General features: G+C 41.0%; 1 protein-coding gene across 2 annotated transcripts in view; it reads right to left on the minus strand.

Moving 5' to 3' along the window:
• The window catches only part of tfcp2 (transcription factor CP2), a 119503-nt gene that overhangs the window by 36387 nt on the left and 64387 nt on the right, over window positions 1-18729 (minus strand). For both annotated transcript variants that reach the window (XM_073071125.1, XM_073071124.1), the window contains 3 exons: window positions 16015-16080; window positions 8850-8943; window positions 804-894 (listed from right to left, as the gene is read on the minus strand). In XM_073071125.1, coding sequence (XP_072927226.1) covers window positions 804-894; window positions 8850-8943; window positions 16015-16080 — 251 coding nt within the window. The remainder of the gene's footprint in view (window positions 1-803; window positions 895-8849; window positions 8944-16014; window positions 16081-18729) is intronic.

Here is an 18729-nt window from a genome sequence, read left to right on the forward strand (position 1 = left end):
AACCTTCCTGTTTACACAATCTAAGAAACAATTATGGAACAGATTTGGACTTGGCTAATGCAGTCTCTCCCTGTGCCTGTCAAGACAAAGGCTAATTGAAACTTATTGCACTCATTTCCAAGTGAACACAACATTTGAATAACACATACATAGATCAATCATCTCTGAAAGTGTATTGAGTTTAACTATTTATCAAAGGTACATCCAAAATAGTAACTTCACATTTGGGACATTAAAAAAATAAGTATTTAACTTGTTATAAAATTAAATTTGCAGCATATTCTCCCTTCTAAAGCTGCATCTATGGACAAAAGGCATCTTGGAGTTGATAAGTATCTTTGGAATTTATACTTAAAACACAAATTAATGTCCTGATCTAGCAATTGAAGCCAAGTGAGAATCTCATTGCTCCAAGCCAATCTCAAGAATTCAGGGCCTGAAATGATATTCTCTGCTTGACTATGCATTACACATGTAGGTTGAAAAATTTCGGGTAAAAGTGCCCTCACCACCTGAAAAACAAAGGAATTTTGTGCTCAACCTGTCCCATGATATTCCCCAACCTGATTTTGTTATTGCGATTGTAGTGACTGCGTTGCCACAACTAAAAAAAAGGGAAATATAGTTTAGGCCAAAGCCACATACAGGTACAAACAGGCAACAGGTACATTTCTTAGATGCAATGTATTCCTCGCTTCCTCCTCTTGCTAAAGATTGTGAAAGTTGTTTCAAAATACACATTCACCTAATATTTAAATACCTAAAATTTATAGGTGAACTGCAAGGTACAATGAATTACCTACCTTCCTTTTAGAGCATTAAAGAGTCGAATTCCATCAGCAGGGCCACAGATCTGAATAACGTCATCTCTAGTCAGCTTTAACAGATCTCCACCTGTGGATACAAGCAACAGAACCTCAAAACTGGCAGTGCAGCAAAAATTTGCAAAGAATTCCTATGCAACTCCAGTCATAGTTTTAATGGAGTGGAGTGATTAAAATCAAAATACTGAATTAACGTGCTTGGCCATCTCATGAGCTAGCGTTTTCAGGATTAGATTTGCTACCTATTTCATACTTGCAGGATCTTTTGTTTTATTATATATTAAAGAATAACATTTTCATCTAAATCGAAGAATTCTATTCAAAAATCCTTAAGTCTGAAGATACTCTATTACCAATTTGGTAATTCCCTTGCTCTGAACATATTTTATTAATTTCCTCTTCAAACATGTAAAGAGATTAATTGAAAAGGCAGTATGTCTATTAACTAAGAAAGATATAGGAAGACATGACATAGATTTATTAGGTGCAATGTATTGCATGCTTCCTCCTCTTCCTATGGGTCATGAGGTTGAAACTATTATTCTACTAAATTACGTATTCTACGAAGAAAATCAAACAACCAAATCAAATAAACCCCACTACTGTCCCTCCAAACATCCCTACACAACACAGTCATGTAACCTCCTGGAGGGAAAAAAATAAGACCTGATTATGGAAATACAGGGAATTGGAAACATTCTTCTTGGGATTAAACACAATATTAAGGAAACAGAAGTGTCAAAGTACATTATCCAGTGTTTTGACTGATTACACTGCTACAATTTGAATTTTTTTCCTGTTGAAAGCAGACTGAATTAGACTTTGTAACTGAGGGAGGATTGATACAAAGAATCAGGGCATCAGTGCTATATATAGCCATCAATTTGCACACAACAATCACACAGCAAATGATTTAGAAGAATGACAAAACAGATTTTGATTGTGCTGGTTGAAGCAAGAATATTGGTTGTAACAACCGTTCCCCATTTTCCCAGCAGCATCACTATATACTTTACATCCATCTAAACACAGACCGAGCCTTGTTCTAGCGTTTCATCCAAAAGACTGCATTTCTAAAAATGCAACACTTAGCAAAAAAATGAACCAAGACAACTTGTCTGTGCTCAAGTCAGTCTTAGAAGTTTCAAGTCTCACTTGGGCAATGCGACAAATGAAGTCAAAGTGATCCAAACTGCCTAATTTAGTTCAGTAGCACTCATTCCAAAATACAGTGCATACCAAACACATAAATTCAAGTGGTGGCTCAATTATCATTAGTTCACCTGAGGTTTCATAATACTGGAAACCTTAGAAATGTTAGATCCAGGACATGGAGTAAATAAGCTTGCATTAATTAATAGCGCATGAACATGTCTGCAGCTTTAAAGTATTTTAAAAATAATAGAGCTCTCTTGAAGTGCATTAAATAATGTATATAACAAATCTGACAGACAATTTGCGCACATCTAAGATCCAAAAGACAGGCGAAGAAAGTCTGATAATCACTTTTCTCCCTCCTGTGATGCCCAGTTGACAGATATTCAGGACACTAGGAGAAACCCCTCATGAAAAGTGCCATAAGATTTTCTCGCCCAAGCTGGAAGACAAAGCCTCACTTAACATTGTACTGCTTATGATCACTTCATATTGCAACAAAATGACAAAACCCCATCCCCATCCCACTTAATAGCCAAAAGCACACACTGCAATGAAACCCAATTCATGGCAATGTACCTCATCACTTTAATAAACCACTGAATTATCAAGCTAGATTATGTGCTCATGTCCATAAACTGGGAGTTGAATCTATAATTTGCTCAAGACAGAGTGGTCAAACTGACCAAAAGTAATTGGACAAAATGCACAAGTACTTTTTTTTAAGTATAAAAAGATCACTCAGACATTATATATGAACATTCATTGCCAAATTCTCTGAATATCTTGCCTGATGATCCTTGGCAACACATCTTCAAAATTTTCTAACCAAGAAGGAAAGAAATGGAACTTATGTTGAGCAGTCACTATTTGTAAGCAAATACACCAGCAAATTTGCGCACAGTAAGGTGCCACAAAACAAAAATGATTGAGAAAATAGGTTTAATACACTGTTAGTTAGTGAAGGAGTTGTGGCCAGAACAGCCAACTGTTTCCTGCCCTTTTAATGCTACAATAGCAGCTTCCCCATCCATCTGCATAGGTGCCTCATTTTAACATCTCTCTGCAAAAGGACTTCCATACAATGTAACATCCATTGGTACTACATTAGAGAAGAGGCCATGCTCAAGTAACAAATGGATTCCGTTCTTGCAGGTACCCATAAATTGACTTTGTCCTTAAGTATGAAAAGACAAAAACCACTCAATACAGTAACCATACCTCCACAGTAATGTATGAATGTCATCAAAAGCACACAAGATAGATAAGAAAGAATAATTATTAAAAGTGAAGAGAGAGGAAACAAGTTCTGCCATTTGTGTAGGAATAAAAATATGTATACACATCAGACTTTAGAATTTAATAATATTATGGGAGCACATTCCCCTATAGGATGTTCATAATCTGGGGACAGCCTGCACCAAACCAAGGTTAAATGCTGAAGTTGGTAACAGGTCCAAATCCACAACCTCCAGATTCAGTCAAGTTATAACAAAGCCAGATAAACAGACAGGATTGACTGGTGACTAAATAACTTCGAAGTATATTGTTGCTACTGAACTCTGTACAGTTTTTTGTGAACATAATAAAAACTTTCATAATGTACAACACACATAAGCCATTGACTCAACAGACCTATGTTGCTGTTTATGCTTCACCAAGTCATCTCATCAAGCCCTATCAAATAGACATATATGGGAAAAAAAAGAATTAGGCTATCTTACCTTCCCTCCAACTTCATTATGCTTTTCACCTGATATTTCATGAGATAATTCCACATTCTAACCCAGGGGTTCCCAACCTGGGGTCCAACAGACCCTTTGCTTAATGGTATTGGTCCATAGTATAAAAAAAGGTTGGGAACACATGTTCTAACCACTCTGAATAAGTTTCTTCTAGACTCATAGAATACAACAGGCTCCTAGTGGCCATTAACCGTAATTTTGAAATAGCTGTTCATTAAGTCCATTCCCCTTGAATTTCTAGCTAACAAAATCCAGTACCTTCTATTAAGTTGGCATTTAAGTTGGGATTCCAACCATGTGGAAATATCTTTCCCTATGTCTACCTTGGAAAGTACCTTTAGTATTTCAAAGACCTCTATCATGCCAAACTTCAGCCTTCTGATTATAGCGAAAAGAGCTTCAGCTTGCTCAAGCTTTCCTTTCAAGAAAAATATCGTAATCAAAAGCAAAACACAGCAGATGCTGGAAATGTGAAATAGAAACAGATAATTATCCAAGGAGGTCAGGTCGCATAGACGGAGAGAGAAGCAGAGTTTACATTCACAACTTACCATCAATCTGATGTTTTCCTTTGCATAAATGTTGTTTGACTCAAGTTTTTCTAGCATCTTCCATTTTTGTTTTGGTGTATACACAGTATGCAGTTCTAGTATTATTTGTGTACTTTATTCTGCACTTTCAGATGATTTATTATAATAAAATTACCAAAACTGTACACAGTATTCAAGATCCAAACTAACTTTTTTTTTGGTCGTTTGAGTATTATGGTCTTCTCTCTCCACTCCATGAAAAAAACTATGCATATTTCAACTTTAATATTTTGCGGTTTTTTTGCCACATTTAAGAGAAGATACCACCACAGTGCTTTAGCTAGTTCTCCAAAACAAATCTTCTTTCCACACATACAGCTCTCCATTAGAGTCATAGTGTACAACAGCACAGAAACAAGCACTGCAGCCCATTTAGTTCATGCTGAACTGTTATTCATCCTAGTCCCACCGAGCTGCACCTGAACCATAGCCCTCCATACCCTTCCCAACTACGTACTTATCAAACTGCTCTTAAATGTTACAATCAAATGTGCATCCATCACTTCTGCTGGCAGCTTGTTCTACACTCTCAGCATCCTCTACGTGAAGTTCTCCCTCAGGTTCCCTTTAAATATTTCACCTTACTCTGTGACCAGTAAATTCTAATATTCATCCAATCTCAGTGGAAAAAGCTTGCTGACATTTACCCTATCCATACCCCTCACAATTTTGTATACCTCTATCAATCTCCCCTCATTCTCCTGGGCTGCAGAGAATAAAGTCTTAGCCCTATAACTCAGCTCTTAAAGCCACAGTGTTCTTTCAATCTTGTTGTAGGCAGGTGGCTAAAACTGCAGACAATACTTCAAAATTGGCTTCACCAACATCATATAGAACTTCAACATAACATCCTAACTCCTGTGTTCAATATTCTTTATGAAGGCCAATGTGCCAAAAGCTTTCTTTACGACTCTATCTACCTGTGACGCCACTTTCAACGATTATGTACCTGAATTCCCAGATCTCTTTGTTCTACCACAGTCCTCAGTGCCCTATCACTCACTGTGTAAGACCTACCCTGGATTGTCCTCTCAAATTGCAACAGCTCACACCTGTCTTTATTAAATTCCATCTTGCCATTTTTCAGTCCAGTTTTCCAGCTGGTCCAGATCCCACTGCAAACTTTGATAGCCTTCCTTGCTGTCCACTATGCCCCCAATTTTGATGTCATTTGCAAATTTCCTGAACCAGTTTACCACATTACCATCCAAATCACTAATATAGATGACAAACAACAACAGACCCAGCACCGACCCCTGTGGCACTCCACTGGTCACAGGTCTCCAGTCAGAGTGACAACCATTTACTACCACTCTCTGGGTTCTCTGCTAAGCCAATGTTGCATCTAATTTAGTATTTCATCCTGAATGCCAAGCGACTGAACATTCTGGACCAGCCACCCATGTGGAACTTTGTCAAAGGTCTTACTAAAGTCTATATAAACAACATCCACTGCCTTTCCTTCATCTACTTTCCTGGTAACCACTTGGATATATTGCCCTGAAATGTATGCACAGATATACTGACCTGAGAGAATATAAGGCACCTGGGAGGCAATATACCATCCATGAATCTTGTTCTCATCCACAGAGCCTCCTCCATCTGTTTACCTAACCAATTAATTCCGTATCACTACCGCTCACCTCTTCTCCCCACCTTCCCTTGAGTCAGAAAGACAGAATCAGTGCCAGAGACCTGAGTACTGTGGCTTTTGTCTGTGAGGTCCTCCCACTCCAACAGTATCCAAAATAATATACTTCTTATTGAAGGGAATAACCAAATGAGTACCCTGCACGGGCTGCCTATCCCTTTCCCTCTCCTGACAGTCACTCAGTTACCTGTGTCCTGCACCTTAGATTTACAGTGGTGCTAAGTCCTAAAACTCGATAAAGAGAACCTAATTAAATAAATAACACAAAAACATTACACTTGTTCATTTACTTATTGAGAATAATGATCCAATATTACACGCATTTCTTGGAAAAAGTATGTTGAACTTTGCTTTCAGTACTTGGTGTGATGCCATTGTACAGCAATAACTTCAACCAAACATTTCCAGTAACTGTTGATCAGTCCTGCACAATGGCTTGGAGGAATTTTAGGCCATTCCTCCTTACAAAACTGCTTCAACTCTGGGATGTTGGTGAGCTTCAGGTCCTTCCACAACACTTCTATCGGATTAAGGTCAGGACTTAGACTCGGCCACTCCAGAACACATCCTGTTGTGGATTTACTCTTTTCTTTTGGATCATTGTCTTGTTGCATTATCCAACTTCTATTGAGCTTCAGGTGACAGACCAGATAGCTACCCTGTCATTCTACAGTAAAATGTCATGATACAATTTTGAATTCATTGTTCCCTTAATGATTGCAAGCTGTCCAGGCCCTGAGGCAGCAAAGCAGCCCCAAGCCATAATGCTCCTTCCACTATGCTCCACAGTTGGGATGAGGTTTTGGTGTTGGTGCGCAGTGCTCTTTTCCCTTCAAACATAGCAATGAGCATTTCTGCCAAAAAGTTCAACTTTTATCTCATCTGTCCACAGAACATTGTCCCAGAACCATTGTAGAACATCCAGGTGGTCTTTTGCAAACTTGACTTGTGCAGCAATGTTTATTTTGGAGAGCAGTTGTCTCCTCTGTGGTGTCCTTTCATGATCACCATTCTTATTCAGTCTTTTTTCTTATAGTGGACACATGAGCAGGTTCTAGAGATTTCTGCAGGTCTTTTGCTGTCACCCTTGAGTTTTTGTTCACCTCCTTCGGCAATGCACGCTGTGCTCTTGGTGTGATCTTTGCAAGATGTCCACTCCTAAGGAGAGTAGCAGCAGTACTGAGTTTTCTCCATTTGTAGACAATTTCTCTTACAGTAGACTGATGAACACTCAGGTCTTTATGTAGCCTTTTCCAACTTGATGCATCTCTACAATTCTTCTCCAAAGGTTCTCTGAAAGTTGTTTGATCGAGGCATGGTGCACATAAACAGATCTTTCTTAAGAAGAGCAAGCTCTGTCAGTAACCTGACTTTGTGTCCTTTTTTTTTATAGGACAGGTCACATCTACAACCCACACCTCCAATCTCATCTCACTGATTGGATACCTGAATCCATATAGCTTCTGTAGAAAACATTACCCCAAAGGTTCCCATACTTTTCCAGAAAATTATATGTAATATTGGATCATTTTTCTCAATAAATAAGTGAAGAAGTATAATGTTTTTGTGTTATTTAATTAGGTTCTCTTTATCTAGTTTTAGGACTTATGTGAAGATCTGATTACATTTTAGGTCACATTTAGGGAAAGAGGGAGAGACAGAAAGAGAGAAAGAGGGAGAGAGAGAGAGAGAGAGGGAGAAAGAAAGAGAGGGGGAGAGAGAGGGGAGAAAGGGGAGAGAGACAGAGAGAAGGTGAGAGAGAGAGGAAGAGGGTGAGAGAGGAGAGGGGGAGAGAAGAGGGGAAGAGAGAAGAGGGGGATAGAGAGTGAAAGAGGGGGAGAGAGAGTGAAAGGGGGAGAGAGGGAGAAAGAGGGTGAGAGAGTGAAAGAGGGAGAGTGAGAGTGAAATAGGGGGTAGTGAGAGTGAAAGAGGGGGAGAGAGAGTGAAAGAGGATGAGAGAGAGAAAGAGGGAGGGAGAGAGAAAGAGGGAGGGAGAAAGGCGGGAGAAAGGAGTGAGAGAGAAAGGAGAGAGAGGAAAGAGAGGGGAGAAAGAGAAAAAGAGAAATAAACTTATTAGAAGCTTACTTTAGCCATCTCACCATCTCAGACTTTAGTGTAAATAAATGGATGTTTGATGGCTGTTGTAGAGTTGGTAGGCAAAAGGGTATTTCTCTGTTGTTTAACTATGAATTCTGGTAGTCAGTGCTGTGCTAAACATTCCTCTTACTCCCTCTGTTCTCCAAAGATACTGTGCTGCTAGCACTGCCTCCTTTCTGGATTACTATCTCAGAATCAAAACCAATTAACATCCACTGAACACCAAAGCTGAAATTCCTTTCCTCTCTTCATTTATTTTGCCTTCCTATTCAAAACTATAGTTTTAAAATGTTTAATGTTAAGTTAATAACTACTGCAAGTCTATTAGTTTATTTCTCTCCTCTCAGGTCAAACAAGGTGACACCATGTTCATCAGGATGCTTCATTTGGGCTGTTCAATTTAAAGAGGGAAAAAACACAAGAGCTGATAAAGCATTGTGCCTCCCCCACATAAACTTTGCCTTCATCTCAGCAAAGAACGCCCATTAAAGTGAAAAGTACATTTTCCATCCTGCTGAAATCTCACTGAAGTTTTCAATTAAATGTCACATTACAAATTAGCAGATATGCATTGTGGACATGATCCCACAGGGAATTTAACAGAAGATACCAACATAGTGAAATACCATGAAGTACAACAGGATATCGATACTTAATCCATCTGGTCCCATTGAATTCAAACCTACAATAGGTCCTAGAGATAGAAAATAATTGAGTTCCAATCCATTCCAGCATCCAGGTAACTTTGACAAATTTCCATCCAAAATAGTTAATAAGCAAAAGGTACCAGAGAAGTTTGCGAAGAGCCTGCAGTATGGAGAAAATCGATTTCTGTGCAACCACTGCTGAGCATCCTGTGGCGTGGCTGTTGCCAACAGATTCTGCAAAAACAAAAGTAGCAAGTCAATTCTTGGACATATTGCCCTGAAATGTACAGATACACTGAACTAAGAGGACATAAGATGTCATTACTGTTGCTCAGTCCCACGTATTAATGGATACACACACTCAGCCACAAGAGGAGTCACTCAGTAAAATTCAAGATTGTTTAACGTCATTTCTTGTACACAAGTGTAAAGGGGAAAAAAATAATTGTTACTCCAGATCCAATGCAGCACATAAAAACCACAATTAAGATAAAGAAAACATAACTAAAAAACACAATAAATTAAGATAGCTTATATGCATAGATTCATTTTATGTTTATAAAGTGATGCTAGGTACTGGAGAGTCTGTACATAAAGTGACTCTGACAGGAAATGATAAAATAGTGATGAACTGGATTTGATAAGGGAACTCAAAGTAAATGAGCCATTAGGAGGTAGTGACCATAATATGATAAGTTTTAATCTACAATTTGGGAGGGAGAAGGGAAAATCGGAAGTGTCAGTATTACAGTTGAACAAAGGGGTCTATGGAGCCATGAGGGAGGAACTAGCCAAAGTTGACTGGAAGGACACCTAGCAGGGATGACAGTGGAACAACAATGGCAGGTATTTCTGGGAATAATACAGAAGGTGCAGGATCAGTTCATTCCAAAGAGGAAGCAAGATTCTAAGGAGAGTAGGGGGCAACCGTGGCTGACATGGGAAGTCAAGGACAATATAAAAATAAAAGAGAAGTATAAAATAGCAAAGATGAGCAGGAAGCCAGAGGATTGGGAAACTTTTAAAGAGCAACAGAAGATAATTAAAAAGGCAATACGGGGAGAAAAGATGAGGTATGAAGGTAAGTTAGCCAAGAATATAAAGGAGGATAGTAAAAGCTTCTTTAGGTATGTGAAGAGGAAAAGATTAGTTAAGACCAAAGTTGGGCCCTTGAAGGCAGAAATGAGTGAATTTATTATGGGGAACAAGGAAATGGCAGACGAGTTGAACAGATACTTTGGATCTGTCTTCACTAGGGAAGACACAGACAGTCTCCCAGATGTAATAGTGGCCAGAGGACCAGAACGAGAGGCCACAGTTTAAGAATAAGTGGTAGGCCTTTTAGAACGGAGTTGAGGAAAAACTTTTTCACCTAGAGAGTTGTGGATCTATGGAATGCTCTGCCTCAGAAGGCAGTGGAGGCCAATTCTCTGGGCGCTTTCAAGAAAGAGTTAGATAGAGCTCTTAAAGATAGCAGAGTCAAGGGTTATGGGGAGAAGGCAAGAATGGGGTACTGACTGTGGATGATCAGCCATGATCACATTGAATGGCGGTGCTGGCTCGAAGGGTCGAATGGCCTACTCCTGCACCTATTGTCGGTGCGGGCAGCAGAGCGGGAGCAAGGAGTGCTCGAGGTCGACAGACGACTGGAGATCAGAGGATCGGAGGATCAGCTGTTGTAGGTAGGCTGAGACCGTTGGACCTACCTGGAGAGTACCTGAGGAGGAAGGTAAAACTCCACAGGCATGGGTGATGTCAGTGGCGAGCGCGGGGTTTAAAAAGAGGCCCACTTTTAGGAGCGGGCAGTGTCGGTGCGGGCAGCGGAGCGCGTGGGAGCAGAGTGCTGGGCTTTGGCTCAGCAGGCTTCAGCACAAGGGGACCGGTGAGAGGAAATCAGTGAGCCTGAGTACGTGCTTACTGAGGTAAAAAAGGTAAGGTCAGTAGGTACTTTTTTCATTTATTCTGACTAATCTGGGATCCGGTAATGGGGGAGACAGTTAGAGCAGTGGTGTGCTCCGTATGCAGTATGTGGGAGGTCAGGGTCAACACAGTTGTCCCTGATGACCACACCTGCAAAAGGTGCATCCAGCTGCAGCTCCTATCAGACCGAGTTAGGGAATTGGAGCAGGAGCTGGATGTACTACGGATCATTCGGGAGGCAGAGGCAGAGATAGATAAGAGTTATCGGGAGGTAGTCACACCGAAAAGACAGGAGGTAGGCAAATGGGTGACAGTCAAGAGAGGCAGGGGAAGCAGACAGAGAGAGCAGAGCACCCCTGTGGCTGTTCCCATCAACAATAAGTATACTGTTTTGGATACTGTTGGTGGGGATGACCTACCAAGAGCAAGTTGCAGTGGTCCTGTCTCTGGCACTGAGGTTGGACCCTCGACTAGGAAGGGGAGGAGGGAAGAGAAGAGAGCAGTAGTGACAGGGGATTCTATAGTCGGGGGCAGATAGGAGATTTTGTGGGGAAGATCGGGAGTCTCGGATGGTATGTTGCCTCCCTCGTGCCAGGGTCTGGGACATCTCAGATCGGGTGCAGGTTATTCTCGAGAGGGAGGGCAAGAAACCAGATGCTGTGGTCCATGTAGGGACCAACGACGTGAGTAGGATGAGTGAGGGGGTCCTGCGTAGTGAGTTCAGGGAGTTAGGTGCGAAGCTGAAGGGCAGGACCTCCAGGGTAACAATCTCAGGATTGCTACCTGTGCCACGTGCGAGTGAGGCAAGAAACAGAAGGATTATACAGATTAATACGTGGCTGAGAGGATGGTGCAGGAGGGAGGGCTTCAGGTTTTTAGATAATTAGGCTTTGTTCCAGGGAAGGTGGGATCTGTTCCAACGGGACGGTTTACACCTGAACTGAAGCGGTACTAACATTCTTGCAGGAAAATTTGCTAGTGCTTCTTAGGAGGGTTTAAACTAAATTTGCAGGGGGCAGGGATCCAGAATGCGAGACAGGATAGCGAGATGAAGAATAAAGGACAGGTGGGAACTACATGGTTCCGGAATATTAAGTGTGTAGTAGAGAAAGGTGAGGAGGAACAAGTGATAAGGAGGACACATGTACAGAGGGATGGTCTGACGGAACATGGAGTTAAATGTGCAGAAAGAATAAGTAAATTTAGGAAGGACAACAAAATTCAAGGGGCGTATAGCCCGATGGGAGTTCGGGAAGCTGGGTTAAGCACAATAGGCAGCGATTTAAACAGAGAGAGGAGAAATGGGCTAAAAATTCTATATCTGAATGCACGAAGTGTCAGAAATAAGGCGGATGAGCTTGAAGCTCAGGTGCGAATGGGTAACTATGATGTTGTTGGGATAACAGAGACATGGCTGCAGGGAGATCAGACCTGGGAAATGAATGTACAAGGGTATACGTGCTATCGTAGGGACAGAAATGTGAGCAGAGGGGGTGGGGTGGCCCTGTTGGTGAGGAATGAGATTCAGTCCTTTGCAAGGGGGGACATAGGATCAGGAGAAGTAGAGTCTGTGTAGATAGAACTGAGGAACAGTAAGGGCAAAAGGACCCAAATGGGTGTTGTCTACAGGCCACCAAACAGTAACATGGATATTGGGTGCAAGTTGAATAGGGAGCTAACATTGGCATGTGGCAAAGGTAATGTCGCAGTAGTTATGGGGGATTTCAACATGCAGGTGAACTGGGAGAATCAGGTTGGTGCTGGACCCCAGGATAGGGAGTTTGTAGAGTGCCTAAGGGATGCATTCTTGGAACAGCTTGTACGAGAGCCGACCAGGGACAAGGCTATTCTGGATTTAGTGTTGTGTAATGAACAGGATTTGATAAGCGATCTTGAAGTAAAGGACCCATTAAGAGGTAGTGACCATAATATGATAAGTTTTTATCTGCAATTTGAGAAGGATAAGGGCAGATCGGAGGTGTCAGTGTTGCAGTTGAACAAAGGAGACTATGGAGCCATGAGGGAGGAGCTGGCCAAAGTTAACTGGACGGATATCCTAGCAGAAAAGACAGTGGAACAGCAATGGCAGGTATTCTTGGGAATAATGCACAAGGTGCAAAATCAGTTCATCCCCCGGAGAAGGAAGGATTCAAAGGGGGGAAAGGGGCCACAGTGGTGACAAAGGAAGTCAGAGATTGCATAGCATTAAAAAAAAGGAAGTATGACAGAGCTAAGGTGAGTGGGAGGACAGATGATTGGGAAATTTTTAAGGAACAACAGAACTTAACTAAAAAGGCAATACGGGCAGAAAAAATGAGGTACGAACGCAAGCTAGCCAGGAATATAAAGGAGGATAGCAAAAGCTTTTTTAGGTATGTGAAGAGAAAGAAGATAGTTAAGAACAATGTTGGGCCCTTGAAGAATGAATTGGGTGAAATTGTTATGGGAAACAGAGAAATGGCAGAAGAATTTAATAAGTACTTTAGATCTGTCTTCACTAAGGAAGACACAAGCAATCTCCCAGATGTATGGATGGGCCAAGGACATAGGGTAACAGAGGAAATGAAACAGATTGACATTAGGAGGGAAACGGTGATGAGTAGACTGATGGGACTGAAGGCTGACAAATCCCCAGGTCCAGAAGGTCTGCATCCTAGGGTACTAAAGGAGGTGGCTCTGGAAATTGCGGATGCATTGGTAATCATTTTCCAATGTTCCTTAGATTCAGGATCAGTTCCTGAGGATTGGATAATGGCTAATGTTATCCCACATTTTAAGAAAGGAGGGAGGGAGAAAACAGAGAACTATCGTCCTGTCAGCCAAACATCAGTAGTGGGGAAGATGCTAGAGTCCATTATTAAAGATGAAATAGTGGCATATCTAGATAGCAGTGATAGGATTGGGCCGAGCCAGCATGGATTTACCAAGGGCAAATCATGCTTGACTAATCTATTGGAGTTTTTCAAGGATGTAACCAGGAAGTTAGATAAGGGAGATCCAGTACCTCGATTTTCAGAAGGCATTTGATAAGGTCCCACATAGGAGATTGGTGGGTAAAATCAGAGCACATGGCATTGGGGGGAAGGTATTGACATGAATAGAAAACTGGTTGGCAGATAGAAAGCAAAGGGTAGCGGTGAATGGGTGTTTCTCGGAATGACAGGTGGTGACTAGTGGGGTGCCACAGGGCTCGGTATTGGGACCACAGCTGTTTACGATTTACATCAACGATTTAGATGAAGGCATTGAGAATAACATCAGCAAGTTTGCTGATGATACTAAACTGAGTGGCAGTGTGACATGTGATGAGGGTGTTAGGAGAATTCAGGGTGACTTGGATAGGCTGGGTGAGTGGGCAGATATTTGGCAGATGACGTTTAATGTGAATAAGTGTGAGGTTATCCACTTTGGTAGTAAGAACAGGAAGGCAGATTATTATCTGAACGGTGTAGAGTTAGGTAAGGGAGAAATACAAAGAGATCTAGGAGCCCTTGTTCATCAGTCACTGAAGGTGAATGAGCAAGTGCAGCAGGCAGTGAAGAAGGCTAATGGAATGTTGGCCTTTATTACAAAGGGAATTGAGTACAAGAGCAAGGAAATCCTTTTGCATTTGTACAGGGCCCTGGTGAGACCACACCTGGAGTATTGTGTACAGTTTTGGTCTCCAGGGTTAAGGAAGGACATCCTGGCTGTAGAGGAAGTGCAGCGTAGATTCACAAGGTTAATTCCTGGGATGTCCGGACTGTCTTATGCAGAGAGGTTAGAGAGACTGGGCTTGTACATGCTGGAATTAAGGAGATTGAGAGGGGATCTGATTGCAACATATAAGATTATTAAGGGATTGGACAAGATAGAGGCAGGAAATATGTTCCAGATGCTGGGAGAGTCCAGTACCAGAGGGCATGGTTAGAGAATAAGGGGTAGGTCATTTAGGACAGAGTTAAGGAAAAACTTCTTCGCCCAGCGAGTTGTGGGGGTATGGAATGCACTGCCTCGGAAGGCAGTGGAGGTCAATTCTCTGGATGCTTTCAAGAAGGAGCTAGATAGGTATTTTATGGATAGGGGAATCAAGGGATATGGGGACAAGGCAGGAACCGGGTATTGATAGTAGATGATCAGCCATGATCTCAGAATGGCGGTGCAGGCTCGAAGGGCCGAATGGTCTACTTCTGCACCTATTGTCTATTATTGTCTAGTGGTGGTTAAGGATATGGGGGGGGGGGGTGAGTTAGTGGGGGAGGTGTTAATCAGCCTTACTGCTTGGGGAAAGTAACTGTTTTTGATCTGATGTCCTGGCGTGGATGCAATGTAGCCTCCTCCCAGATAGCAGTAGGACAAACTGTCTGTGAGCAGGGTGGGTGAGATGTTTCATGATATTGCTGGTCCTTTTCTGGCACCTTTTATGGCTGATAGGCTGGTGCCTACTTGACAACATGATTACTTGAGTGTTTGGCCATGCAGTCCTGCGTGAACAGAGTGTACAACAATGGGCTCAGCACACAGCCCTGGGGAGGCACCAATGTTAAGAATGATGGGGAGGGAGGAGTGGTTGTGCATCCTGACTATCTTGAGGTCTGTTTGTTAAGAAGTCCAAAGCCTAGTTGCACATTAGTGTATTTAGACTGAAGAGTAGGAGCTTGTTTATCAAGATCTATGGGAAATAAGCTGCCCCACCAACAAAATCATGTTTTTATGGCAAGTAAAATCACAATATGAAATACTTCTCCATAAATGAGCATCATTCATGTAAGGAAAAGCACTTGAGCACTTTGCTATATCTATAGTTTATAAAATTGGATTACAATTTGCCTTAATGTCCTTAAATGACAATTATGATAAATTTTGTTAATTTTCTCTTTTATATGGGAAATCATAAGGATTTATTCCAGGTTTATAGCAGCAAATCATAAACACGAGAAAATCTGCAGATGCTGAAAATCCAAAGCAACACCCAAAAAATGCCGGAGGATCTCAGCAGGTCAGGCACCGTGTATAGGAATGAATAAGCAGTCGATGTTTCATGGTGAGACCCTTCATCAGGACTGAAAAGGAAGAGGAGAAATGCCAGAATAAAAAACTGGGGGGAGGGGAAAGAGGCTAGCTGGAAGGTGATAGGTGAAGCCAGGTGGGTGGGAAAGGTAAAGAGCCGGAGAAGAAGGAATCTGATAGGAGAGGTGAGTGGACCATAGGAGAAAGAGAAGGAAGAGGCGACCCTAGGGGAAGTGATAGGGAGGTGAGGAGAGGTAAAAGGCCAGCGTGGGGAACAGAGGAAGAGAGGAGGAGGAGGAATTTCTTTTTTACTGTTTATAGTAGTACTTGTAGGCTTTTAACAAAACATTTTTCAGGACAAGATAATAATGGCAACATCAGACAATGAAAGCCTACCTGATTTTCAGAGACGGGAGACACTGACAGTTCTCGACAAACCCACTTTCGAAAGGATCCTAATGTCTGATGAGAAAAAGTTACTTGTGAAGTTCTGGAAAAATCTGAAAGAAATGTACTTTCACTGTATGTACACATACTCGCACGGTTTCCATTTGTACACTTTGGGGAAAAATCATTCATCAAATCTAGTGGAAGTCCAATAAACTTATTAAATGTAATTGTACAGAAGTAGAAAGTCAAAAGTGAATTTTTAGAAAGAACCTAATATCTATTATGATAAAGTTAATCAAAAATTTAGAATTCAACTGTCCCTGACATAAGAAATTAATGCTGGTACACAAATGGGTGAATAACCAGATTGACAACAATAACTATAGACAAGATAACAATAATTATTGGTTCAAATGAAATTTTTTCTGGTATTCAAAAGGAAACAATGCAGGAGTTAATGCCACTGGATTGGGACTGTATTCTTATCAGGCTAGGGACAGATGGAAAGAAAGAAAAGAATTTGCAATTGATATAATACCGTGCATGTCCTTTGGACATTTGATAGCTTTTCACAGTCAATAAATAGCTTTAGAAGTGTAGTTAGATAGGCAAATGCAGCAGCAAATTTGCGCTCAGCAAGCTTCCACACGCAGCAAGTGCAATAAATCTTCAGATTGTTTTGATGGTGTTAGCCAGGACACCAGTGCACCTTACTTCACTTCAGGCTGTATTACATCATTTATATCCAGTTCTAGGATTGCACTTTAACTTCCGAGCTGAAAAACAGTGCTGCACTTAAAATATCAGTCCATATCATGTGCTCCAAAGTTTAGAATGGGACTTCAATCTACACCTAACAGATTCAGGTACAAGATTGCCACCACAAAGCAACCCTGATAACTGCAGAAAAATAAAATGCACAAAAGTACCAGCATTCTTTCAAATGAACTTAAGCATGGCATTCATCATTGCTTCAAAATATCAGGATTTTTACTTGGAGATTTGCATTTATAGACAAATTGTATCTCAATGCGCTTCTGATTTATAGGCAAATGCTACAGCCATTTTGCACTTGACTCAAACAAGAAATGAATATAAAGCTAGGATAACTTCATGCTTTCAATTGAACTAGAGGCTTTTACTTGGACTGGCAGACAAGTGGCGTAGCTTAACAGATTAAAATACAATGTTGTACAACCCCAAGAATACACTATTGAGCTAGAATGCAAGATCCTACAGAAAAGCATAACTCAACCCACTGACTTAGGAATAAATTAAGAGAACTTAGTTGATTGTAAGATGAAAAGTCGAAGCGTAAAATTGGATTCCTCCACCATAACAGAGAACTGGAAGTATAGGATTAGAGTAGATTTCCTAAAATACAAATTATACTCTACCTCTGCATTCAATGCCTACTGGCATTGCATAATAGTGTGATTAAACAGACCAGATAGTTTTCTTTGGTCAAATGAGGATCTTAAAAATTAGTAACTATCATGTTTAAAGTTTCCAAACCAAGCAACTGAGGAACTGCCAATAATTGAATCTTTCTACAAAGTGCTACATCCTTTTTTAAAATGTCCAATGAACTAAAGCCAAGTTCAAAGATAACTAAATGTATACACAGATACAATTCGACTTTTTAATGTGATAACTCTACACATTTTACAAGCAGAGAGCAATTCTCTGCTTCCCAATGCTTCAACCAATTACAGCATGGATTTTCTGGGGTATCTCTGGTCCCATTAATATAACTGATAGTTGGATTATCCACAGAAGTGCAACATGTTGATTTAACTTGATTTCCAAGGTTGTTCTGGGGCAATATATTGCAGGATAAGCTCTGATCCACTGGAAAGCATGGAATGGGGACAGAAGCAGGCCCCACCCCCACCCTCCCAACTTTACAGATTATTTGTTATGTAACAGCTTGCATTTTGTACACATTATTAATATAAGTTGTTCCAATATACCCTTTCAACAGCAGAGTTCCAACTTAGGCTGAAGGTTTGTTTAACTGGCCAAGCCTCCTGTAAATCCCCCACCTTCCAAAACCAAAGAAATACCACCAGCATAGAAGACCAACTGAACTCAGTTGCATTCTAAGAGGCATGAACATACTTCAGTACAAACCACTACTCGGCATAATGAAGACACAAGACTGCAGATGCTTGAGGAACTCTGAGGGTTAGGCAACATCCATGAAGGGTAATGGAAAGTCAATACTGTTGTGACTGTGATCTAAGTTACTGGAGAGACACTGTAGCTGGTGATATAAAGGACTTTACTCATCACAGCAAGCAGGCATTCCTCTGGAAACTATTGATTGATCAGCTACAACTGTTACTCATGCTTAATGTGCAAAGTGACATCATCATTCTGGTCTGCCAGCTTCTTTGGACTTGGTCACAATGGTGCAAAATAACTTAGTCCATATTCAATTAACATAACCTCATTGTCTTATGACTGGCTGATGCATATGAGAACATCTCATGGTCACTTCACAAACAATATTTCTTAAACAGCCAGCCCCCTGCTATGGGTCAGCAGCCTGTGCTCTGTAGACAGTGTAGTTTGCAAAGCTATTCTCTTAACTTCAATCTGATTACTGCTTGCAATTTACATTTAGAACTGAAGATTGGTTCTTGTTTGAATTATTATCTGCTGTATTCACATTATTCCACAACTCCGTAATATTTCCTGAAAGATATTTGTCTCAGG

This window comes from Hemitrygon akajei, chromosome 18, assembly GCF_048418815.1.
Source record: "Hemitrygon akajei chromosome 18, sHemAka1.3, whole genome shotgun sequence".
Lineage (NCBI taxonomy): Eukaryota > Metazoa > Chordata > Chondrichthyes > Myliobatiformes > Dasyatidae > Hemitrygon > Hemitrygon akajei.